A 25,526-nucleotide genomic window follows, 5' to 3' on the forward strand; every position below is an offset into this window, starting at 1 on the left:
TGAACAAGTTAACCATCAAGAATAAATATCCACTGCCAAGGATTGATGATTTGCTCGATCAATTGAAGGGAGCAAAAGTCTTCTCCAAAATTGACCAATGATCTGGATATCATCAGATCTTAGTCAATTTCGAGTATATGGTGATGCCATTTGGAGTAACAAATGCACCAGCGATATTCATGGATTACATGAATAGAATCTTTCGGCCTTGATTAGATAAGTTTGTCGTTGTCTTCATAGACGACATTCTTATTTACTCTAAGACGGGAGAAGAGCATGCTGACCACCTGAGGGTTGTATTGAAGATACTCAAAGATCACCAGTTGTATAGGAAGTTGTCCAAGTGTGAATTTTGGCTAGAAGAGGTATAATTTCTTGGACATGTCATCACAGCCAAGGGCATTGCAGTGGACCCGGCTAAGATTGAGATGGTGCTTAAGTGGGAAAGGCCTAAGATAGTGACAGAGGTGCGAAGTTTCTTGGGCTTAGCAGGTTATAATAGGAGATTCGTGAAAGGGTTCTCAAAGAAGGTGAACCCTTTGACACATCTTACAAGAGAAGATTAGTCGTTCTCTTGGACTAAACAGTGTGAGGAGTGTTTTGAAGAGATGAAGAGGTGTTTGACTACCGCTCCAGTGCTAGTAATTCCTGATACAAAGAAGATGTTTGAAGTGTATTGTGATGCATCATATCAAGGTCTGGGGTGTGTATTGATGCAAGAAAGGAGGCCAGTGGCATATGCTTCTCGTCAACTGAAGGTGCATGAGAAAAATTACCCGACTCATGACTTGGAGTTAGCCGCCATTGTGTTTGCTCTTAAGTCTTGGAGGCAGTACCTATACGAGTCTCAATTTTAAGTTTTCAGTGATCACAAAAGCCTGAAATACTTGTTCGATCAGAAGGAGTTAAATATGAGACAGCGCAGGTGGATGGAGTACTTGAAGGATTACGACTTTGAATTGCTTTATCACCCAGGCAAGGCAAATGTCGTAGCCGATGCTTTAAGTCGTAAAAAGATGCATATGTCTTGCATGATGGTAAAGGAGTTGGAGTTAATTGAGAAACTCTGAGATATGAATCTAGGAATGTAGTTTGGGGAAGGAGTCATATAATGCAGCTTGTTGAAAGTCACTAATATGAGTTCTTAGATGAGATACGTGTGGGTCAGGGACATGATATGGAGTTGCAACAATTTATAGGATGGCTGGGTACAGATAAAGGAAAGGACTACCAGATGGGAGCGGATAACATTAGGGTGTGCATGCCTGGGGAACCCTTATTCAAGAGGCAGATTCTGAAGGAGGGTTATCAGAGTCGTCTTAGCTTACACCCCGGTATGACTAAGATGTACAAGGATTTGAAGGAGTCCTTATGGTGGAATGGGATGAAATCGGACGTAGTAAACTTTGTTGCTCAATGTTTAGTATGTCAAAAGGCCAAAATTGAACATCAAAGGCTGGGAGGTACACTGCAACCATTGGAAGTACCTCAGTGGAAGTGGGACGGTATCTCTATGGATTTTGTGACACACTTACCAAAATTGACAAGAGGGCATGATTCAGTTTGCGTAATAGTAGACAGACTGACCAAGTGTGCGCACTTCTTACCTATAAATCAGAAATGGTTGATGGATAAGCTAGCAGAAACATATATACAGGAGGTGGTAAGATAACATGGGGTGCCAAAAAGCATAGTGTTAGATCGGGATCCGAGATTCACTTCACAGTTTTGGCCATCCTTGCAAACAGCCTTTGGTACTCAGCTAAGAATGAGTTCATCTTATCATCCTCAAATGGATGATCAATTCGAGCGGACTATCCAATCCCTAGAAGTTTTGTTGAGATCTTGTGTGCTGGACCATCTGGGAAATTGGAATGATGTGTTACCCATGGTAGAGTTCACATACAATAATAACTATCATGCTAGTATTAGAATGGCACCGTATGAAGCACTATATGGAAGGAGGTGTAGAACTCCATTGTGTTGGTATCGGGATGGTGAAGCATTTGTACTTGGGCTAGAGTTTCTGCAATAGACGACTAATAAAGTCAAGTTGATTCAGAAACGGATGCGAGCAACTCAAAATAGGCAGAAGTCTTATGCTGATAAGAGGAGACAGCCATTGGAGTTTGAGGAGGGAGATCATGTATTCCTCCGAGTTACTCCAACCACAGGTATCAGAAGGGTTCTTAAATCAAGGAAGTTGACTCCGAGATTTATAGGGCCCTATCACATCACACGGAGAATTGGAACAATGGCGTATGAGATTGCTCTACCCCCTCACCTAGCCAACTTGCATAATGTGTTCCATGCCTCGCAATTGAGGAAATACATTGCAAGCCCAGACCATGTGTTAGAGTCAGATGAGGTGCAAGTGCGAGAGGATCTGACCATGCCAGTCGGACCGGTTCGTATACTGGATACACAAGTCAAACAACTTAGGGACAAGGAGTTAAAGACAGTGAAGGTACTCTAGGATGAGACAACATAGGAGATGACATGGGAGACGGAGGACGTCATGAGGAGGTCCTATCCTAACTTGTTTTCAGGGTAAGTCTCATTTTTAAGGACGAAAATTCTTTTGAGGTGGGGGGAATGTAAGACATGTGGAAAAAAAATTAATTAACTAATAGATGAGGGAGAAGGGGACTTTTATGACATTAAATGTTAATTGGTATGACGTGGAAAAGTACTAGCTCAAGTGGTTGAGAGTACTTAATTGTGTGAGAGGACTTGAGTTCAAGTCCTATGTATGCTTTTTGTGTGTTATTTGATTTAATTGTATCTTGATAATATAATTGTGACTAGTGAGTGATGTTATAATCATAGGATTATAATGGTTATCACAAAATCTGAATTGGCTTAATGGTGGAGCTTAAGCCTTATGAGTGAAGGGTCACGGATTCAAACCTTGAAGGACATAAAGTTGACTTTATTTTTGATAAAATTAGGGTGACTTGAAGGTCAAAAGGCAAAGGCAAATCTAGCAGAAGGGGGGGCAGCCAAGAGGGGGCTGGAAACCATTAATTATATAATGATCCTTTAATAGAAATTAAACCCACCATAAAGCCTAATTTCGTTTTAACATTTAAACCCCTAAATTAGACACATATAAAAGGTCATTTTGAGGGAAAAAGAGGGTTTTGACAGTGCTGTCATTTGGCTTGAGGAATATGAATTCTGAGAGTGTGAGGAGAGAATTGAGTGTTACTGGAAGACTTGAGAGGAAGAATTAGGGGATTAAGAAATTGGACATGAACCCTCAAAGGCTACTAGTTGGTACTAAGATTTCAGGTTAGGGGAGCTGAACCTAATTTTCGTGTTGTTATTTTGGGTGTATGAATTTGATAATTGTATGTCATGGAATTCGTGTGGTTTGTGTTATGATTCAGAATTTGGTTGGTTGAGATTGTATGCAAAGCCATGTTATACATTTTTATGATTAGAGTGAGGGTTTTGGGTATTGAATGGGTATAATTGATTAAATGTTGGGTTTTAGTAGTTCCATTGGATGTAAACATATACTGATAGGTTGAGTGTTGATGTGGAATGCTTGGCATTGTATCTGTTGCGTTTTGGGTATGTTTTTGGGTCTTTTCATGATTGAACAGTGGCGAAACTCTACAAGTTTCGCCCAAGCGACTCCTTCTCGCCTAGGCGAGAGTTGCAGGAGTTCATTCAGGGTTTAGGCTCGAGCAATTCGCTTAGGCAATCAAGGTTGAGGTTGAGCGAAACGCAGTCTCGTTCAGGCGAGAATGGCTCGCCTAAGCGAGTTCCAATGAAACCTGGCGAGAAGTTTTGAGTTCTGAGCGATGGATACTCACGCTTAGGCGAAAGTAGCTCGCCCAAGCGAGTGGACGAAGTGGTTTGATGCAAACTTTAAGTCGAATTCTCATTCAGGCGAGGTCTATGTGTTTTTGGGCGCAAGTATGACTCGCTCAGGTGAGAAGAACTCGCCTCAGCGAGATGAAGTGATGAAGCCACTGCTTCACGCTCGCTCAGGCGAGATGGGGTGGCTTAAGCGAGGTTGACTGGCTAGCCTGGGCGAAGAGCTCTAGCTTAAGCGAGTATACTACGAGTTTCATGCTTGTGTGCTTAAGCGAGTATACTACGAGTTTCATGCTTGTGTACGACGTAGGACTGTTTGATTGTGAGTTTCTAAAGTGTAGGAATTATATGCTTGTGTTTGTGGTGTTTGGGCTTGAAGGACTAAGTCCAATATGGGTCTGGGATGTGCTTTATGGTTGGGACGCATGATGGGCATGGAACTGTGTAGTTCCCGTCGGTTGCTAAGTGGCGAGGAGTCCTTAGTATGGTGATTACATGCGTCGGGGGCACGATGGGCAAGGAACTGTTATGTTCCCGGTTGCCGCTATTGGCCGAGGAGTCCATAGTATAGTGATTGCGTGTGTGCCATGGTCCAAGCGAGGGAGGCTTGGATGTTTTACTACAGACGAGGAGTCTGTGGGGCAGGACTGTGAGCGGGATAGGCTCGTAGGGTTGGACCACAAATGGGTTGGTTTCTTGGGAGCACAGTGAAGTCCCAAGACCTAGTTCATGCATATGACTCATGAAGGACCATGAGATCAAGGATGGATGTCATTTCTTTTGGATGGATGTCATATTTATTTTATATATATATATATATATATATATATATATATATATATATATATATATATATATATATATATTTATAAATGTGCATAGCTCACCCTATTTGTGTGTCTGTATGGTGATGATCAGATAACCTGTTATCCGGGAGCAGATGTTTTGACAAGTGAGCCAGGAGATGTTTAGAGGCGGAGTGTAGGGTTTACCTGGGGCTTTTGAAAGGATTTTTATTAAAGAATTTTGATGTAATTTTGATTATGTTGAACTTTGGTAGATTTATGAATAAAGTAATTGCGAATAGTTGAATTATGTTACAATTAAAGTTTTTAAGTTTTCCCGCATTTTGGGAAATTATAATTATAAATGAGGTTTATTAATATCATTGTGTTTTATTTTAATTTTATTTATTCGTCTACATTTATTTTAAAAGTAATATTCCTTAGGAATGTTACAGATCACGTCAACGACGACGTTATCAAATTTGATATTATATTTTGTTCATGAAATTGAAGTTAAGATTAAGCTCATTTAAGGTGGGAAAATAAATTGATTAAAGTTACAAAACACCTTTAAATTAGGCTTAAATCAACAAGTTCTAGAAAAATCACTTATGCACCCCTTAGTGAACTTCTCCAAAACTAAGGTTGGTTGAGTGGGTCTAAACAGGGAATTCATGCAAAAAGTATCCACAATGTTAAATTGCAAGAACATGGATATACCTTTTAAGTACATTTGCATGCTAATATGGGGAACCCTAGTAGAAAACATATTTGGTAAGCCATAATATCATAAGTCAATAACTAGCCATCTCGGGCAAATTGTTATCTTATAAGATCATTACTATCATCAATACCACTTTATTATATAAGCTTCTTCAAAGCACTAAAATGTGTGTCACTAACACAAAAAAATGGGCTATAACGTCTCTAAACCAATGTTTGTCTAAGAAAATGCCAAAATAAAAAATGACCAGTGGTATTTTTGCAAATAAAATGACAAGTTTGATGTCGGCCATTGCTACGACAGAAGTTGAAGGACATCGACCCTACAATAACCAAAGTTGAAGGATGTTGGCCCTACTACAATAGAAGTTGAAGGATGTCGGCCATACTACAACCGAAGTTGAAGGACGTCGACCCTTACTACAATCAAAGTCGAAGAATGTCGGCCCTACTGCAATCAAAGTTGAGGAATGACCCCTGCTGCAACCAAGTAGAAGAGTGTCAGCCCCTACTACAATCGAAATCGAAGGAAGTCGGCCCCTCCTATAATCGAAGTCGAAGAACATCGGTGTCCCGCTTAACCAACGTTAAATTGCTTTAAAATTTTACCATAACTTAGTGCAACTCCTTGGGTGCTTGAACAAGCCCCACAAAATCGCAAACCTCAGATTGAAAATTCATCTCCCCAAATCTCTAATTATGTTTTCCCACAATTCCCTACTTTAAACCTAGATAATCCAACTCATTGTACATTACCCCTCCACGTAATACACATAATGGAAGACATAATAGAAACAGTGCCACCTGTATAGTGCTCTATTAGTCATTTAAATGGTGTGACACAAAAGGACCAAATTAAAACCAAATTGCAAAAATGAGGACCATTTTAAACATTTGGAAAAAATTAGGATCATCGACAACAAACACCGTGAAAATGTGGACCAAATAGGTATTTAAGCCATATTATTATGTAGAATGGACAAAAAGTGTATATAATTTATATTGATAAGTAGTTTATATATATATATATATATATATATATATATATATATATATATTTTTATATATATTTTGTGGATTTGATTCATTTTTCAAACGATATACCATTTTGGTATTTTTCATAATACATAAAATATATGAAAATAAAAGTTTGGTTTGATTTGATATTTGGTAACAATTACACATGGTTTATTTTTTATAGCAAAAGTGTGGACTGAAATTGTATTATTTGGTGATTTTTTTTTAATTAGGTAATATATTATTTGGTTATTTTGTTATATATATATATATATATATATATATGTGTGTGTGTGTGTGTGTGTGTGTGCAAAATTATGAAGCAATTGTACTTTTTATAACGTGATAAGGTATATTGTAAATAAAGGTTTGGAAACTTCATGTGTATGAATTTGAAGGTGCCTATCAGGTTGTTCTTTTTTATGAAAAATATTACGAGTATGCAAAAAATCCATTTTTTTAATTTGATCCATTTTTGTTCCGATCCAATCGATTTAAGATTCACTTTATTAAAAATCCAATCCATTTAAAATCTATTTTATTGGATATGGATTTCAATTTGATCTATATTTTACATATTTTAGGGATTGGATATTCATTTTCTAAATCTCGATTTTCAAATATGGATAATCCAAAAATTCCAATCCAAATTTTCAATTTAAATTTTTAGTTGAGTTAGTCTAAATGTTGAGATGTACTAGCCCAAATTTACCTGTCACTACAAAAAATCGTGTAAGTTGTGACGTTTATTTTTGTATATTACGACGTTTTTAAACGTCGTAATTTACATGCGCGGCATTTTTCGAAAATGTCGTAATTCTTGCCGCCACAAAATATAATATGGCGTTTTAAAGTGAAACGCTGCAACAAACATCATTTTATACGTTGTATAAAATGACATTTTTAAGAAGTAATTAATGAAAGTTAAAAATGACGTTATTTACTTACTAAAAAACAAATCCAATGAAAAGAACGACACTTATAAATGTCATAATTCACATTGTATTATTACATTTATAATGTTACTATTATAAATACTTGGCCGAGATGCGGTCATACACGGCCAAATTTTACTTAGTCGGTCATGACCAAAATTTATACATACTTGGCCGAGAAGGCCTCGACCGAAATTCGTTCGAATTTGGTTTAGTCGACCCAAGCCAAAATTCGGCCGAATTCGACCAAGTCAGCCTCGACCAAAATTAGGCCGACCTCGACCGAAATTCGGTCGAGTTAGCCATGACCGACAGTCAATCGAGTTTAGTCCCGAGAAAAATATCTCTCAAATTCCATGGTGTCGGCCCTAAGGACACAAGTCTTAAAAAATTTGTCCCAATCATACCATCAACATGTACAAATGCACATAAAATACGGTACGCAACCTGCCAAGTAACCAACCATTCAGACCCACAAGGCCAGGTACCGAGTTCCGCATACTATGAGCACCCTCCAAGCCAGCGGCCACCTAAAGTAACTAAGCGGCACCAAGTAACCAACCATTCAGACTCACAAGGTCGGGTACCGAGTTCCACATACTACGAGCACCCTCCAAGGCCTCCCAAAGCGCAGAATAAGCATCCCACAGCCAGCGACCACCTAAAGGAACTAGACAGCACCGGTTAGCTAACCCTTCAGATCTATATGGCCGGGTACCGAGTCCCGCGTACTAGAAGACACCATTCAAGGTATACGGCGCTCCACACTCATAACCAATAATCGTCTGCTAATAACTCTCGAGGGGCTTATTGGTATTTTCACCCATGGCCAATGGATCTAGAAGCAAGTAAAGAGGTATTTAGGCCTCCAAAGCCCATTACAGGTAGGACCCACAGGTAAAAATTTATATATATATATATATATATATATATATATATATATATATATATATATATATATATATATATATAGCATGTTATCCCATGCATTGATTACGCATTAATATATTCCCTGAGATTCTGACATCACCAGTACTAACTTAGGCATTAGAGTGTCTTTTGCAGGTCTCCCTGCACCGTCCCCGAAGTTCATCCAAGCAAGAGAAAATTCACCTACAACCGGATACAAGAACCCTTCAACAGGTTTGCGGAATACAGTTTGGTCCCAGTAAGAACAAAATTCAATTTAATTTTCTTTTATAAAAAATGGATTCTGGATTTTGAACTTGATCCAAATATTTGGATCTAGATTCAAATCTTGACCCAAATATTTGGATCTAGATTTTAGGAAAATTCAAACTAGTTTTGCTAAAAAATGGATTTAGATTGAAAATCTGATTCAATTATTTAGATCTAAAATGGATATGGATTGAATTATTAAAAATCCAATCCGTGATCATTAAAAAATATTATGCTTTGGATCCAAACTTTGATGCTGGAATGGTAATGTATATAGTTTTGATGGGTTGGTGTGATGATATTATTATTTTTTTATTAAATTGATTTAGCAATACCATAACAACTGTTGCAGTTTGGATGTTAATCATGTAGGGTGATTTATTTCAGTAAAGTTTGGCAATGGAGACTGTAATGATTTATATTGTCCACTACAAAGATAAAGTATTTTGACAAATTAAAGAAATTTGGTTTTCATTAACATAATTGCGGCTTTGATGGTTGGCAAATTGATGATTTGGACTTCACATTAGAGGAGGGTTATAATTAGATAAAGTTATGGTTGGTTGTTGGCAAATTACACGTTTGAAGTCTTTTTCAACTACGAGTAGTAGATTCCAATATTATACAATATTGTTAGATATTACATAAAATATAGCTTATATAATTTATTTATTATGGGTGTAGAAAGTTAGTTTGGATATATATATATATATATATATATATATTCAAATTTTTCTGAGAGAATTGATTATTGTATTTATAATGTATAAAGAAATAGATTTTAAAAGAGTGTCCTATATATATTTAAGGTTTTATTGAGGGTGTAATGTTTTTTAACAACGACATACTCTATCTGTATGACAATTACAATCACTGTCGGCTTAAAGGTAAATAGAGTAAAGCACTCGTTTTAGGTTTCAAGATTAAGAACGTCTAAAAAAAAAGTTTACTACTAATATTTTTCTATTAAATTAATTATAAAATTATGTTTAAGAAAAAAATATTTAAAAATTTGTTTTAGTACTAATTAATATGCCTCTATTAAACTAATTATAAAATTATGTTTAAGATAAAAAAGGCCTCAAAAAAATATTTTATTATTAATATAGCTCTATTAAATTAATTATAAGATTATGTTTGGGAATAAAATTTAATTAAATTATTATTAGTGTATGTTAATTTTTATTGGTAGTATAAATGATAATTAATGAGTTAAGACATTTTCTTAATAAATTATAATTTTGTTTATGAGGAAGAGAATGATTAACTCTCTTTATTCTCTTATGATTAATCTGAATTATATTTTTTTCTTTTATCTATCTATGACTTCTCTTACCTTTCCTTACCTTATTTTCTTTTGGTAGTCCTTTTTCTAGGGTTTTGGCATATCACATCCCTTAAATCTTTTGAATCTCATGTTGTCCTTGTGTACCAATTTTTTCATCCTTATTTTTAGTTAGTATGTTTTTTATTTCTTTTTGTGTTGTTTTTATTTTTATTCTGTTTTGGATTTGTATTAGAATTAGAAATGTGTTTCTTTTCCCCAACTTTGTTTTTCAGTACTTTTAGATTTTAGGGTTTCGAGAGTTTTTTTTACATATATCTTAAGGAGAAATTGAATTTTTTTACAAAACTATTAATTAGATTATGGTTTAGTCTTTTGGTGGATAATAGATTAATTGAAGCATAATTCAAAATTGAGTTTGCTGTAAAAAGATAATTCAAGTTTAGGGAAAAAACAGACTTACTATCAAGTTTAGAAGACCAATATTTTTTTAATTATTTTTATTAATAATTAATTTTAAAATAAACAACTTTGCAAGTTTGTGAAAAAGTTGAGACTAATGAACGAAAAAGAGACTTCAGACTTCAAGATACTACAAGTCTACTATCGAGTTTATTTTCTTGACAACCGGAACCAGGTTCTATTGTTTTAATTCATTCGTTTTATATATTTATCTTTAGTAATGTTTTATATATTATCATTTTTAATTTCATATAAAAGTATATAGATATGTCAACTAGAAAATTTGAATCAGACTATTTAAAAGTTTAAAAGAAAAGAAGAATTGAGACTTTAATTATACAACAAAAAGGAGTTATGAACAAAAAAAAAAAGCAATGTCTTGTGTATTATAGTGTGTAGACAATTCATTTTTGAAAAGAAAATTGCTTAAACCTTGAAAAATCTTTAAAACACGATAATTCGTTGGATATTGATGGATTTGATTTAATTTCAGAATTATACATCCTAACGGAAATTATAGGTTTGGAAAATGATAAATCAATTGACATTCTTAATTATATAAAAAGAATAAATTCTTTTCCAAATGCATATATAACTTGTTATAACTTATAGAATAATGTTAACAATTTTAGTGTCAGTTGTTTCAGCCAAAAGGAGTTTTTCAAAGCTAATTATAATAAAAGCTTATTTAAGATCTAACAATGTTTCAAGAAAGATTAAACAAATTAGTTCAATTATCTGTTGAGAAAGAAATATTAAATGAAATTAATTATAACAATTTAATAAATAATTTTTGCATAAAAAAAAGTTCAAAAAATAAATTTTAAATAAAATTAAGATTATCATAACCAAAAATCAAATTAAGATTATCATAACCAAAAATCTGTTCAATGCTATAGGGCCGGTATCTAATATAACTTTTCTTACACCTTAGTATTTATCTTTAATATTTGATTCGGTATCACATTACTATAACATCAATATGGTGGGGTTTAAAATTAAAATATCATATACACATTTTCTAAAATGATATAAATGGTTTATGTAAATATTATATTCTTCGAATGTATAACATAAAAATCCCATGTGAAGACAAAACTACTTCAGATAGTACGACTAAAAATGTACCCAGAACATCAGATCGACTTCACATGGTTGATATGGGTGAGAATGAATACCCGGTCCGACCCAACTTGACCCATCACAGGTTGATGATTTAATGAGTCAACCCAACCCGGCTCACTTTTTAGTGAGTCAAGAAAATTTGAACCTGACCCGACCCACACGGATTAGCAGGTTAAACGGGTTGACTCACAGGTTCACTTAATTAAAATGATACAATTTTTTTATTTTTTTCAGTCAAAAATAAATTGTAATTCTAATTAAAATCTAAATAAACTTTAATACAATCCAAATACAAATCAAAATAAAAAAAAAAATACAAATTATTTATGTGTTGGATAAAAAAAACCTAGCATGATCTAAATGTAAAGCTTAACTTAATAAAAAAAATAAAAAATACTTGTGGGACCCTTTTATCTACGGGTCAGTGAGCCAACCCAGCTCACCACGGGTTCAACCCGGATGAGCCGGGTTCTAGATGAGCCGGGTCAAAAATTAACCCGTATTGAAATTTGTAAAAAAAAATTTAACCCAATCCGGCCTGAACCCGTGGTGAGTCGGGTTGGATCGCAGGTTCCAACCTATTTTGACAACTCTAATGCTTACTACCTACTTTCTAATTATTTTAAGGGTAATGATACTTTAACCCACTTTTTTTGACCCACTTTTAACCCACCACTCTCATCACCCTTAAATCATCACATCACATCACTTTAAAAAATTAAAATAGATGATCTAAGAGTGATAAGAGTGATGGGCTAAAAGTGGGTCAAAAAAAATGTATTAAAATATCATTTTCCTTATTTTAATACACTAATAACATTACTGGTACAAGAATTTCCTTTTCCGGAATATTCTATCACGGCCCAGAAAGTTAATTAAATTAATTTTAGAAATAAATAGTAAATATTTAATAATTTAAATGTTAAACTAGAAAATTATTAGTATTTAAAATTAATTTATAAATTAGAATCTAAATTGATATCTAATCTTTATATTTTAATTGCGAGATAATTAATTTAATTTAGTCTTGAATTTAAAATTAAAAACCGGTTTATAATTCTCAAATTAATTATGATTTTTAATTTTTAATAAAAATTATACACCAAGAATTTTTAATTTATAAAATGGTATCTAAATTAATAAATATAGTGATAATTGATTATTTTATGGTGAAAGTAAAAACTTTTCTCGTGCAAAATTGTTTTATTATATTATGGTTACAAATATATATATATATATATATATATATATATATATATATATATATATATATATATAGTTAATTCTAAGCAAAGTTTATTGATGAACTTTGCAAGACTCGAAAAAATTAAATATAAATAAATATTTATTTATCAATAATTGTGGAGTGGGGATACATTTAAAGAAATTAGATGGATCAATCAAAATAAGGAGTATTGGTAACTCAAGTGGTTAAGTGTTGAGTAATGTTGAGAGTACTTGAGTTTGAGTCATATTGTGTATGCCATTAGTGTAATGTTTAATCATTTAATTTATGTTGGATACATGTATGGTTGTGCGATATGACATTATAAATCTATGTATGCATGAAATGCCATGAAACATGTAATGGATTGATAGTTGTGTATATGCTTGGTAATTGGGAGGCAAACGATGGATATTTGGCATTGTGTGTGCAATGCTGCTTTATTTGTTTAGTTTCTTAATTATATGTTTTTGTGGTATAATGAATGTATAGAATCCCTTTCCCTCGCATTTTGTGCAAAAAAATCATGTTTTTGGGCCCAAAAAGGCGATGCATGTCTTCTAAACCCATTTTCTGGGTTTTGCTATGAACTGCCTGGTGACAATGTTTTACCCGTTAGGTGACGCGAATTGGATTGCTTAATTTTCTGCATCTCATGGCTTTTGTGACGTTTGGGGACTTTCCTTGAAACTATATGTATGTTAGTGTGAATTGTTATGTGATTAGTGTTTGGAAGTGTACAACGTGATGATAAATTGGTGAATCGTTGCATGTTTGAGTGTGAGGGTTCATGTTGTGATTGGGAATGAAGCGGAAACATAATGTCCAGGTTACAATTGTTGGGATATTGTATTCATTTGAGTTTAATTGAGTATGTATGAAAATTGAAAGCATGATGGAATGTGTTTATGTGAAAATAGACGAATGGGTTGAGCATTGGGTCTTTTCAGGGTTCTCGTAGTGGAGGAATTGGGGAGTTATGCACCTATTGTCTGATGCATCGCTTAGTGGTAGGTATGCACCGCCAAGCGACGCCTAGTATACATCATGGAATATGTCAATTGTGTGTTGGTGCGAATTGGGTTGTTGTTGGCGTTTTCCCTTAGATGCATGTTGTTTTGTTACAAAATGAATCTATGGTTTTGTTGTGAGTCTAACGGGTGGGATATGGTTATGGCATGATGCTAAACTTGAGTTAGTAAGGGGAATTGAACTAAAGGGATTATTGTAGGGGCCGGTGAGGTAAGTTATGACTTTGTAGGAGTGGTATGCAATGTTTGGTATTTGTTATGAGTTCCTTAAGAGCACGATTAATTATTTATTAAATTCAAGTCTTAGCATGGTCTTCATTGTCAATGCATGTGTACATATACATGATCCTTGTATATGAGAGTTGGTAATGCATTGTGAGTCAAGTTGAAATGCATGAACATGTATTTTGAGTTCTGGATGTGTAACTTGATTGTTTGAGGTGTTAAAACCTACCTTGGAGGTGCTGAACCAGCAGTTGTCACGCTACTAGTAGGGATGGCAACGGGGCGGGGCGGGGCGGGGACGGGTTTCGCTATCTCATACCCAACCCCGTATAAACAATTCATCCTCATCCTCATACCCAAACCCAACGGGTATCAAACTTTTGTCTCATCCCCATCCCCACCAGGTAACAGGTATAATCTTGTACTCATACCCGTACCCGTTTTCTTACTACTTTAATATTAATTTTAATTAATTTTTATAAAATAATAAAAAATTACGGTAAAGGAAACATAATATTATCAAATATTCAATATTAGAAGGATGGTTGTTTCTTCGATATCAAATATTTTGAAATAAATTATAATTTTTACATTTTAGATTAGAATAGCAAATAAAATTTCATGAGAACCAAAACATTTATTAAATTTGCAAACATTAATGAAACCTAGTTGATAAAATTTAAAATATTAAAATATATATATATATATATATATATATATATATATATATAAAAGGAAAAAAAATATTCAAATTAAAATATATTTTAAATGTTTGTTTACTTCATTTTTTTAAATTATAATGAATCTCTTTTTTATACACTAATAAAAGACATAATAGATCACTTAATCAAAATGACGCAAAGAATAAATAATAAATATAATAAAATTTTAACATAGATCTTGTATCTTTTGAATTCCAATATATGTTAAATGGTGATAAAAAAATATTCATAGCAATTACATTAAATTTTTATATTTTAGTAAATAAAAATTATTTATACAATTATAGTGAAAAAATTAAAGTGTGATTGTAATGAGTTAGAAAATAAAAAATAATTAGATAAAATATATCGAAATAGTATTCTATGTGATGAAAATAAACAAAAAATAAAAATATTAAAAAATTACAAATGTGTGTCTTATAAGCGATTTGGAGACTATTGAAAGGAATCGCACAAAGGAAAATAAGTGTATAATTAAGGGTATGATAAGATGAAAAATATCTTAGAGATCTAAGAAAAATTTTCAAATATAACATATATACTCAATGGTTGAGAAATAACAAAAATTGTTTTAGCCACATAAAAGAGTTCTTCAAATGAAACAATAATTAATAGTAATAAGTAAATTTTTTTAAATATTACCTAGTAAATGAAAGGTTTATGCTATTAAACACTTAAATTGAGAGTATTAAACATTCTCATGTGAAAGAAAAATATACAATAAATAAAAATATTAAAAAATAATAGAAATATTCAAATGTTATAAATGCAATTTTAACATAATTACATAAAGGTTATGATAAGATAAAAAATAGGTTTAATCATGTTTTTGGTCCCCATTTTGGAGTCAAAATCTCAACTTGGTACTCGAATTTTTAAAAGTCTCAAATTGGTCCCCTTTTTTGTTAAAATGTCTCAAGTTTACCCTTTCTATTAAGTCTGGGTTGACGCCGTTAGAGGGAGTCCCATGTGTCAATTCTTGAATTTTTTGACTTTTCTTATTTATTTTTAAATTCTTTTTTAAAATTAAAAAAAAATTGTCACGTGTTAAGCTATCATCGTGCCACGTGGCAGTGACAGAGTGATGTGGCAGTGACAATGACACGTGTCACTTATGTCATTTCCAATTTCTCAATTTGATCCCTTTATTTTAATTTTTGTCTCAATTTAATCCCAATTTTTTAAAAATTAGCAATTTTTTCCTTCTCCAAATTGAAATCAAATTTGATTTCTATATAAATGTACACAAATATTTCTATCAAAATTGATATTTCAAGTAAATATTTTTAACCAAATTATGTTCATTTAATTAATATTTTACATTGAACTTTATTTAAAATTGTTTTAAAGTTGTTAATAGAAAAAAAATTCATAAATTAACTAGTTCATGTGACAATAAAAAACATATAAATTTAAAATTTGAAAACAATTTTAAGTAAAGTTGAATGTGAAACACAATTTTAAATAAACTTAGCTATGTTAAAAAGATATAATAAAAATATCAAATTTAATACAAATATTTGTATAACATTTATATAATAATTAATTTTTCTTTTAATTTGGAGAGGGACGAAATTAGATTATTTTTACAAAAATAGGGACTAAATTGAGACAAAAATTAGAATACAGGGACCAAATTGAGACTAAGGAAATGACACCTGGAATAATACTAACACCTGTCATTGTCACTGCCACATCAATTTGTCACTGCCACGTGGCACAACAACAGCTTGACACGTGCCAAAATTTTATTTTTTAAAAAAAATTCAAAAAAAAATTAAAAATTAAAAAATTAAAAATCGAGGAACTGACACATGGCACTCCCTCTAACGACGTCAATCCAAACTTAACAAAAAGGGTAAACTTGAGACGTTTTAACAAAAAAAGGGACCAATTTGAGACTTTTAAAAATTCAGGTACTAAGTTGAGATTTTGACTCGAAAATGGGGACCAAAGGCATGATTAAACCTAAAAACTATAATGGAGATGCGAATGAGTTTCATAAAAATCAAATAATTAAAAGAAATAAAAAACCAAAAGTATATATATATATATATATATATATATATATATATATAGGGTTACTTAATTAATTATAAATATTTTAATAATTTAAATGAGGATAGAGATATGACGGGGACGGGTATTATGGCGGAGATATGTACATCCCCATCCCCATCCCCTTACCCAATTGAAAAAATCGGGGATTCCCCATACCCAGTCAATGCGGGGATTCCCCATCAAAACGGGGACGGGTTCGGGCAATACCCAAGGGGGCGGGTTTATTTGCCATCCCTAGCTACTAGTATAGTGCCTAGCGGCTTAGGGGAGACCGTCAAGTGATAGGAAGAACTAGGGAGGCCCTACAGCGAGCGGTGCCCGACGAAAACTTGAGACTGCTAGATAGTCTGCACTGAAATTTGGCCTGGCGGCACTTAGGCAACACTAGGTGATTGCGTAGGGACAATGCAATATATTGTTGTGATTTGCATGGTTTGGTGTGATGGTCTTGGTCTGGGATATGCTTGGATCCTTTTACGAGCGAGGGGTTCGTAATGGAGGTTGAACGCGTGATAATCACAGTCGAGAGGTCTGTGATGTTGGAAACCTTATGGTTGAATACGAGCGGGAGGTTCGTATTGGCTATATCCATTTGATTGTTATGAGTGGGAGGTTCATATTGGCTAGTCCAACTTGATTGTTACGAGCGAGACGTTCGTAACGGGATGTTTCCACACGTGTTGAACTACAAGAGGGAGATTTGTAGAGTTGGACCATGAGTGGTATGTTCATGGAAGCATATGAAATCCATATGATCAGGGTTGAGTGTGTACGAATCTCATATAGGTCAGGTTGATGATTTTAAGTGTTTTGCATGCTTGGAGATGATGACCTTGGGCTAGGATATGCTTGACATTACTACAGCGGATAGGTTCGTGATTAGTGATGAAACGCATGATTAATACGGACGGGGAGGTTCATATTGGATGTACTCTCGTGTGGGGATACGATCAGGGAGGATCGTATGTTTTGTGCTCACATTTGAGGCAGTTACGAGCGGGGAGGTTCGTAGAGTTGGGCCATGAGCGGTCAGATTCGTGGAAGCATGTGATATTTGTAATGCCACGGTCAAGTTGTGTAAAATCTGGATGGATAGGATAGGAGACCTATTTGCCCTAATGCATGGTGAGAAAGGTTCTAAGAAGGGGTATTTGGTAGTTAGAATGTTTTGGGGGAGGGTTTATGCTATGGTTTTGTTTATGCATGTTTAATTATATTGACCTCACCCTTTCTATTTGTGTTTGACGATGATCGTGTGACATGTCACACGGGAGCAGAGGATATCACAGGTGTTGTTGATGATGCATAGGGCTAGAGTGAGGGTAAGCTATGCGGATTGATTTAAAGAAAAATATTTCTTTTATCATGTATTGGTTTAATTCTGGTTAAACTTTGGAATTTGAAATAATTAAGTTAAATTATGGATTTTTGGATTTTAGTGTGTTTAATAAATTTTAAAATTTCCTGCACTTTTTGGACAAAATATTAAAGGATGATTTATTTAAATTCTTATTACTTTTTATTAAGTAATATCTGCTTAGGATGTTACAATCTTACTACATAATTCAATTATCTTTATTAATAATTATTCCAAAGTGTAAATGAATCTTAAACTAAAGATAAAAAGTGAAGAAGTATCTCAACCTTAGCAAATCACACTCTGGCCAAAATAGTTCTTTCCTTTTACCATAGGAGTTAATGCTTTATTTATAGGTAAATTGGTTACAATTTTGTATATATAGCTAAACCTATCTACCTAAAAGATAATAAATCATGATTAATAACGTTCCATACATCGGTTTATATTTATCGAAAGTGGCTTACAAAGATAAAATAGTTGGTTATTAAAATCTCCTAATATTCTCAAAATATCTATAGTATCTTGGCCTTGAAGATTTTCTCTCTTAACGGGACACGCTTTACCTGACCCACACTATCAGGAAGACTTTCGATACAAGGACCATACTGCACTCGTTTGAGCCGGTTTCAACCATCGACTCTGATACCACTCTGATGGGGAAAACAACAACAAACAATATACCAGAGAATACAGCAGATATAATTTCCCCTAACTTGCAAGAATCTATGAGGAGCAATAATCAAAGAGCAGCAATATGTACATTCAATATGATTATCATCTACATATGTAAATTAATATATGAAAATTAATAAATAAGACACATTAATTTTCATTCAATGAATATTATATATATATATATATATATATATATATATATATATATATATATAAAATCTATTCGGATTATTAATATTTCATTTCTAGTAATCCATAATTAAAACTAAAAAAGAATTAAAAATATATTTTTTTAATTATCACAATTTCTATTATAATAAAAAACCTTAAATTATAATCACATATTTATAAAAGTAACTACCACATCAAATAAGATAAATAAAATAAGAACTTATAACTTATCACATTAAATGCAAAAGCATATTTATTATCAACACATTACATAATCACCACGTAATCTTAAGATACATTTACTCTCCATGCATTACATTATCTTATTCTTTAAATAACACTATAATATTATATGCTCCACAGAAATGTTTATTCTTTAAACAACACAAAATAACATCATAAATTAGTACATATCTTTAACTGCAGATGATTGACGAAGTTGGCACATAGCTTCCAATGGATTTGTTCTTGATATGGTAATTCCATTTCCTTCAGACATATCAATTTCTTCCTTACCAATTCGTTTCCACTCAAAACATTGAAGTAATAAGGCTATGGATAAGCTAACGGTACGTTGCGCCAAGTTTGATCCAGGACAAGCCCTCCTTCCTAACCCGAATGAAAGTAATCTGTTTACTTCACTCTCATTTTCAAACCTTTCAGGCTTAAATTGTGTTGGCTCACTCCACATTTTTGGATCCATATGAGCAGCCCAAGCATTCACCAACACAATTGTGTCTTTCGGGAGATTATATTTTCCTACGGTGCAATCTTCTGAAGACAAATGTGGTGACCAAATTGGAGCAGCAGGATGCAATCGAAGTGTCTCGTAAACTATGGATTGAATATAAGGAAGTTTTGACATGTCAGATTCCTCTACGAGACGATTTGATCCTACATGAATGTTTATTTCATTTGTTGCTTTCTTTATAACTTCTGGATGGTTCAATAAATTAGCCATTGTCCATTCTAAAGTTAGAGCTGATGTATCTGTTCCGGCAAGTAGCAAGCTCTGTGAAATCCATAAAAAGAGTTAATACATGACAGAAAGCGGAAAAATCCTTCTTAGTTTCTTTGCAATTAATTACTAGATAATGACTCTCCCAAAATGTTAGTCTTTTTGTTTTGAATCTAAACAAAATGGACAAAAATTTGTTACGTAAATAAATATACTTATTGTTGTTTTAGTATTCACATTTGTTTTAAAGCTATAATTTAAATTACACATTAGATTAAGTTATGAAGATTGACATATATATTCCAACTTACATATTTCTATTTATTATTTGGATAACTATGACCATCATGAAAATTTTTATCATTTTCAAAAATAAATTAGTCATCTACACATAAAAATGAGGAAAGTCATATTTAAAGAAATTGTTAATTACCAGAGAAAGTCCTTTAATGATTTGATCGGTATATTGTTCAGGTTGTGATCGTTGTTGAGCAAGGAGATGATCTATCATAGTATTTCCATTGTTATTTCCATTACGACGCTCTTCAATGAGTTCTTGTAAGAATGCATCTGTTCTTTTACCAAATCCTTTTAACTTCTTCTCCAAATTATCAAAATCAAACCATCTCACGAAAGGCAAGAAGTCTCCACGATTATTAATTCCTGCTAATATCACCAACTCTTTAATGATAATTTTGAATTCTTTTGCTTTCTCCACATCGTTCACATCACAGTCGTCACCAAAGAGTCTTTTACCAGCTACGATTCTCGTCATAGTGTTAAATGACGTTTCCATAAACCTTAATTTAGAAATGTTAATTAGATAAATGTTAATATAATAATAGAAATAAGAGAAATGTGTAATTGAATAAACTAGTTTTGGTAATTATAAAAGATAGAGCATATTTTATTTGTTACTTCCCAACCTTGAGGAGAGGTAAATAATTATCTCTTATTTTGTCCATTTTTAGCCTTAGTCTTTGATTGTGTTTTTATGGAGCACCATTTAATAGTTTAGAAACATGATATGGACGTATGTTTTGAAATGACAAAAACTCACATGTTTTTAAGATCCACTTTGGTAAATTGGTTGCGTGAGAGGTTAGCGAGCTTTTGCACCAGCCTCATGATCTCGTCTCTTCGGACTTCGTAGAAGGAGGTCAAACGGTTGTTTGAGACAACCTCGAGCGACAAGATGCGACGGAGGTGGCGCCAGTGGTCGCCGTAGGAAGAGTGAAGGATGGTGCTGTTATCGTAGCTGATGTATTTGCCAAAGAGAAAGTGAGGTCGGTTGGCCAAGACGATGTCGTTTTTGGTGAAGCATTCTTGCACCGCGGATTGTGAACAAACGACGACAACGAGTCGGGAACCGAACCAGAGAGAGAAGACTTGGCCGTATTTTTGTGACATTTGAGCGAATGTGCGGTGGTAAGGCTGTTTCAGTTGTAAGAGGTTTCCGATTATAGGGTAAGACATTGGTCCTGGAGGAAGGTTTCTGAATCTTCTTGTTTGGAACAAGAGCTTCAGGGAAAACAGAAAGAGCAGAATGAGCAAAGCCAAATACAACATAGCCATGCTTCAAGCTTTGCTTCTGCTACTGATTGATTCTTGGTTGTGATTTCTCATTTCCATGCATGTCAATTTATAAAGGCCGAAAAATGGTAAGATGGACAAAAAAAATATAAATTTGTATATTAATAATACATTCTTCGAACAAATATAAAGTAAATAAAATAAAACATAGCACTATAATCAACAGTGACAAAAAAATACAAAAAACTAATAGGAATTCAATAATAATATTATATTCTAACTTTAAATTACTAAAAAATAGTATTACAATAATAAACATAATAAAATAGTATAATAATTACTTTTATACTGAAAATAATTTTAGAAAAATAAAAATGATGATGATTACATCATGTGAAAATTTTCTTAACGCTTTAAAAATGAAATAATTTAAGACAAATTAGTCATTTTATCATTTGTGTTTTAAAAACACATGTAACAGGTTTTATAAATTAATTTTAATTTATATAAAAATCAATTTTAACCCTATATTTTAAAATTAAAATAAAAAGTCAATCTCAATGTGAAATTTGGAGTTGGGTTATTTTTCATCTAATAAAGATAATTTAAATATATCGTGTTCTTTCAATTCTCCGAAACATTTTTAAAATATAAAATTATGAATAATTTGAAAAAGATAATATTTTAGATATAATTATCCTACCATGAAAATGAAATTCTAATTAAAATATCTCTTTTTTTCTGAAAGATGAAAAAATATTCTGAAGATAAAACTCATTTTCCTTATACCTTAATTCAGAATTTATTTATGTACACCTAATAGTCATACTACTTAAAAGTAAAGACTGAAATTAATTTAAATACATGTTCAAACTCTAAAACAAATAATAAATACCATAATTTGCAACTATTGGTCCAAATAAATTTCATTCCAACTAAGAGTACCAACAGATCCCATCTCAGATTAACATAACTATGACTACAATAATTTTTTTATGGATTAAGGCACACTTCAAAGCAAGAGTGTTAAAAATAAACGAGCAATTATTTATTATTATTATTAATATTATTTGGGTGCAATAAACATGTTGGATAATAAAAGTAGCTCTGTTATTACTATTGTCGGTATTGTTTTGGTCAAATAGGTAGTTGGACAAGAAAAATAATGGATCTTGTTTGGTAAATGTTGGACAAGAAAAACAGCAATAGGTATTACTATTATTTGTATTATTTAGGTAAAATAAATGGATAGAGAAGAAAGAGTAGCTATCACGGCCAGGCGTGATGCATAAGGGTGGGTCCACAGCTACGCGTGTCGCAGTTACCAGCTACCGGCTCTATATGTCGACTTCACGTGGTTGGGCAATTATTAGTGCAATCTACGATAATATTTATTTTTATAATATCATTAGGTAAAAAAGAATTATTGTTAATTAATATGAGATGGATTATGGGATGAATTTTAGTATGGATTTATATATCTTTTTATATTTTATTTTAATAAAATGTTTATGTAATGAAATAATGTCTAACATGAATGAAATTATTTAGAATGTGAACGGATAAGATGGATTTTAGTAATTTTAATTTTGAATTTCTTTTTGAAAGATATAAAAGTAATAGAATTAATTAAGACTATTTTATATACCGCAGATATATTTTATAAATAATTAAATTTTTTGAAACAACCATATATCTATTTATATGTATTATATTTCTCAAAAGTTTCTTTTAAGAGAATCAATTGTTTTATTTACATTATATAAAATACTTAAATATTAATTTGTTTCTTATTTTTGTTGAGGTTTTTTTAATTGAGTCTTAATATTTTATTTTGATGTTATTTTTTGTCAATTTTATTTTATTTAATCATTTTTGTTAACATCATTTAAATAATTAATATAGAATGAATAATGTATGTTACATGTCAGTTGGTAATTTCTTTAATCTTTTAATTTAAAAAGATGTTCACCTGTCAAAACAATATCATATCACGTGATAATAATAGTGTTATCTGTCAGCTTAGTACCATATATCAATATAGTGTTATATGTCAATATTTTATATTCAATTTAGTATTTGTTTTAAGATATATTTATCATATATGGTGAATCTTGTATACATGTGAATTTTGGGTTCATCAATTTTTAAACGACTTTTAAATTTATTAAATCATATTTTAAATTTACATTTAAATTAAAATGAATGAAGTAAATAAATTAAATATTATTATGTATTTAATACATAAAAAAATTAACATGATTAAAATAAAATGGTTATATTCATTTATATTTAATTCTAATAATAAAAATAAATATAATATAAAATTATTATAAATAATTTTTAATTGTATAAATGACAAGATATTAAAATATCAATTAAAAAAAGATGAGTATTTATCTGGGTACAGTACCATACACGTGGAGGTGTATATCATAGGGCCCGCAGCTCCGAAAAGACAGAGGCTCTGCTTCACGTGGTAAATGCGAGGGGTCTACTACTAGATACTCTGTATCATTTCAGCAGAGTATTTTATATCTGTTTACTATAAAATTATTAAAATTAGTAAGCCTTTTTTATTATGTGAGACATTTATTTGATGTAATTTTTATTTTTATTTTCAATTCAATATTTATTTTATTTTAAAAAAGTTAATGTGGTTTATTTTGTGATCAATATATGTTCTTTGTATTAATTGATGTTGATATTATTTAGAAAATGAATATGAAGTACTAAATTTGGATTTTCCTAATGTATTTGACATGTTATTTCTTAAGATTTATCAATATTAATTTAGAAAAAATGGACATTAATTTTTTTTAAAGAAAATAGAAAATAAATTTAAAAAATCACATTAAATAAGCTCGTTAAATATTGAAATAAAGAAATCTGTTAATCTTATTAACTTATCAACCAACCCACCAACTATAACGAAGAGTATCAGTTATACATATTATTACAGTTAATGATATTATAAAAAGACTAATCAATATTAAGATGATATAAATATATCCTTAAGAATCGCAATAGTAAAAAATCACTAAAATTTATAAATAAATTAAAATGTTAAGATATACCTAATGTATCATTATAAATTCATTATTTAATTAATTTTTCAATTAATTTGACTACGTTAACCCTTCAAACAATATTAAACGCATGGGTGATATAGAGTAGAGAGAGAACAAATCTATCATAAAAGAAGAGTTGAAATTCAATTTAATCTTTTAAATGTTAAATATTTGTAAGAACATTTAATACTTTATATTATTTATATCTTTTTAATGTTAGAAAGGGCAAACGGCGACCACGGCCCTTCCTCAATTTTTTGATTTTTTTTTTTGTATTATTTATATTTTAAAATTTTTTAAATTGTATAAATTGTTAAAAAATTTTAAATTGTATATATCTTTTTAAATTAGTTTAATATTATATTAAAAATTAATAAAAATTAAATTAAGTATTTTTATTTATTTTATAATGTACAACAATAAATAATTAAATATATAAAGAAACAAAATTATTAAAATATTTTTTTATTTTCTCTTTATTGTCTTTTAAATTTTTTATATGTTTTATTAATCACTCATTCTTATTTATTTTCTTTTCTCTCCGATAAATGCTCATAACTCAAAGTGTCTTAATTTTTGACGATCAAGCAACTTTGCTAGTTGAATTCCATAGAAAATATAGAAAGTACAATAACTTATACAGTAAATATAAGATCTCATTTTTATTAAAATTTACAGAAAATAACATTCAACATTTATAATTTATAACATGAAGAAAATTATTGTAAAAAACCCCTCAAAATCGTAAGAAAAACAATTTTTTACATCCCGAAGAAAATACAATAAAAATCAAATTGTGACAGTGACACGATTTTATTTAAAACCTGTAAGGTGTACTGCTTAGCAAAAGTTAGGTTAGATCTTTTATTGTACAACATAATAGGACAAAAATGTGATCTAAAATTTCAAAATAATACATTGCATTACATGTGCTCTAAAAGGGTACATGTAAATGAGATGAATGATTTGGAAACCAGAATTTAGTGACATTGATAAAAAAAAATTATGGAGGGTGAAAATAATATAATTTTAAGATTATTAGATTTGATCATTAATATAATATTTTAAAAAATAAATTTTTTAACTGAATTGATAATTAGTTTAATGCTTTAAAATATATGAAGAAATAGAGTTTATCTTCTTTTCATCAATAGT

At 31.4% G+C, this 25,526-nt stretch overlaps 1 protein-coding gene across 1 annotated transcript; it reads right to left on the reverse strand.

Moving 5' to 3' along the window:
- Window positions 1–19,013: 19,013 nt before the first annotated feature.
- On the reverse strand, window positions 19,014–21,388 carry LOC114167561 (cytochrome P450 81E8-like). Its single transcript, XM_028052659.1, has 3 exons — window positions 20,828–21,388; window positions 20,201–20,567; window positions 19,014–19,821 (listed from the first exon to the last, which is right to left on the reverse strand). Exons 1-3 carry the CDS (start codon window positions 21,340–21,342, stop codon window positions 19,213–19,215), a joined length of 1,491 nt encoding a protein of 496 aa, XP_027908460.1. The 5' UTR covers window positions 21,343–21,388; the 3' UTR covers window positions 19,014–19,212.
- Window positions 21,389–25,526: the final 4,138 nt, after the last annotated feature.

The sequence above is a fragment of the Vigna unguiculata genome, chromosome 10 (genome assembly GCF_004118075.2).
Source record: "Vigna unguiculata cultivar IT97K-499-35 chromosome 10, ASM411807v1, whole genome shotgun sequence".
Classification (NCBI taxonomy): domain Eukaryota; kingdom Viridiplantae; phylum Streptophyta; class Magnoliopsida; order Fabales; family Fabaceae; genus Vigna; species Vigna unguiculata.

Coding starts and splice junctions, on each gene's coding strand:
- LOC114167561 (XM_028052659.1), bottom strand. CDS start 21,342: ATGGCTATGTTGTATTTGGCTTTGCTCATTCTGCTCTTTCTGTTTTCC. Junction 20,568..20,827: donor AAAGTGGATCTTAAAAACAT/GTGAGTTTTTGT, acceptor TTCTAAATTAAG/GTTTATGGAAACGTCATTTA. Junction 19,822..20,200: donor TCATTAAAGGACTTTCTCTG/GTAATTAACAAT, acceptor TGGATTTCACAG/AGCTTGCTACTTGCCGGAAC.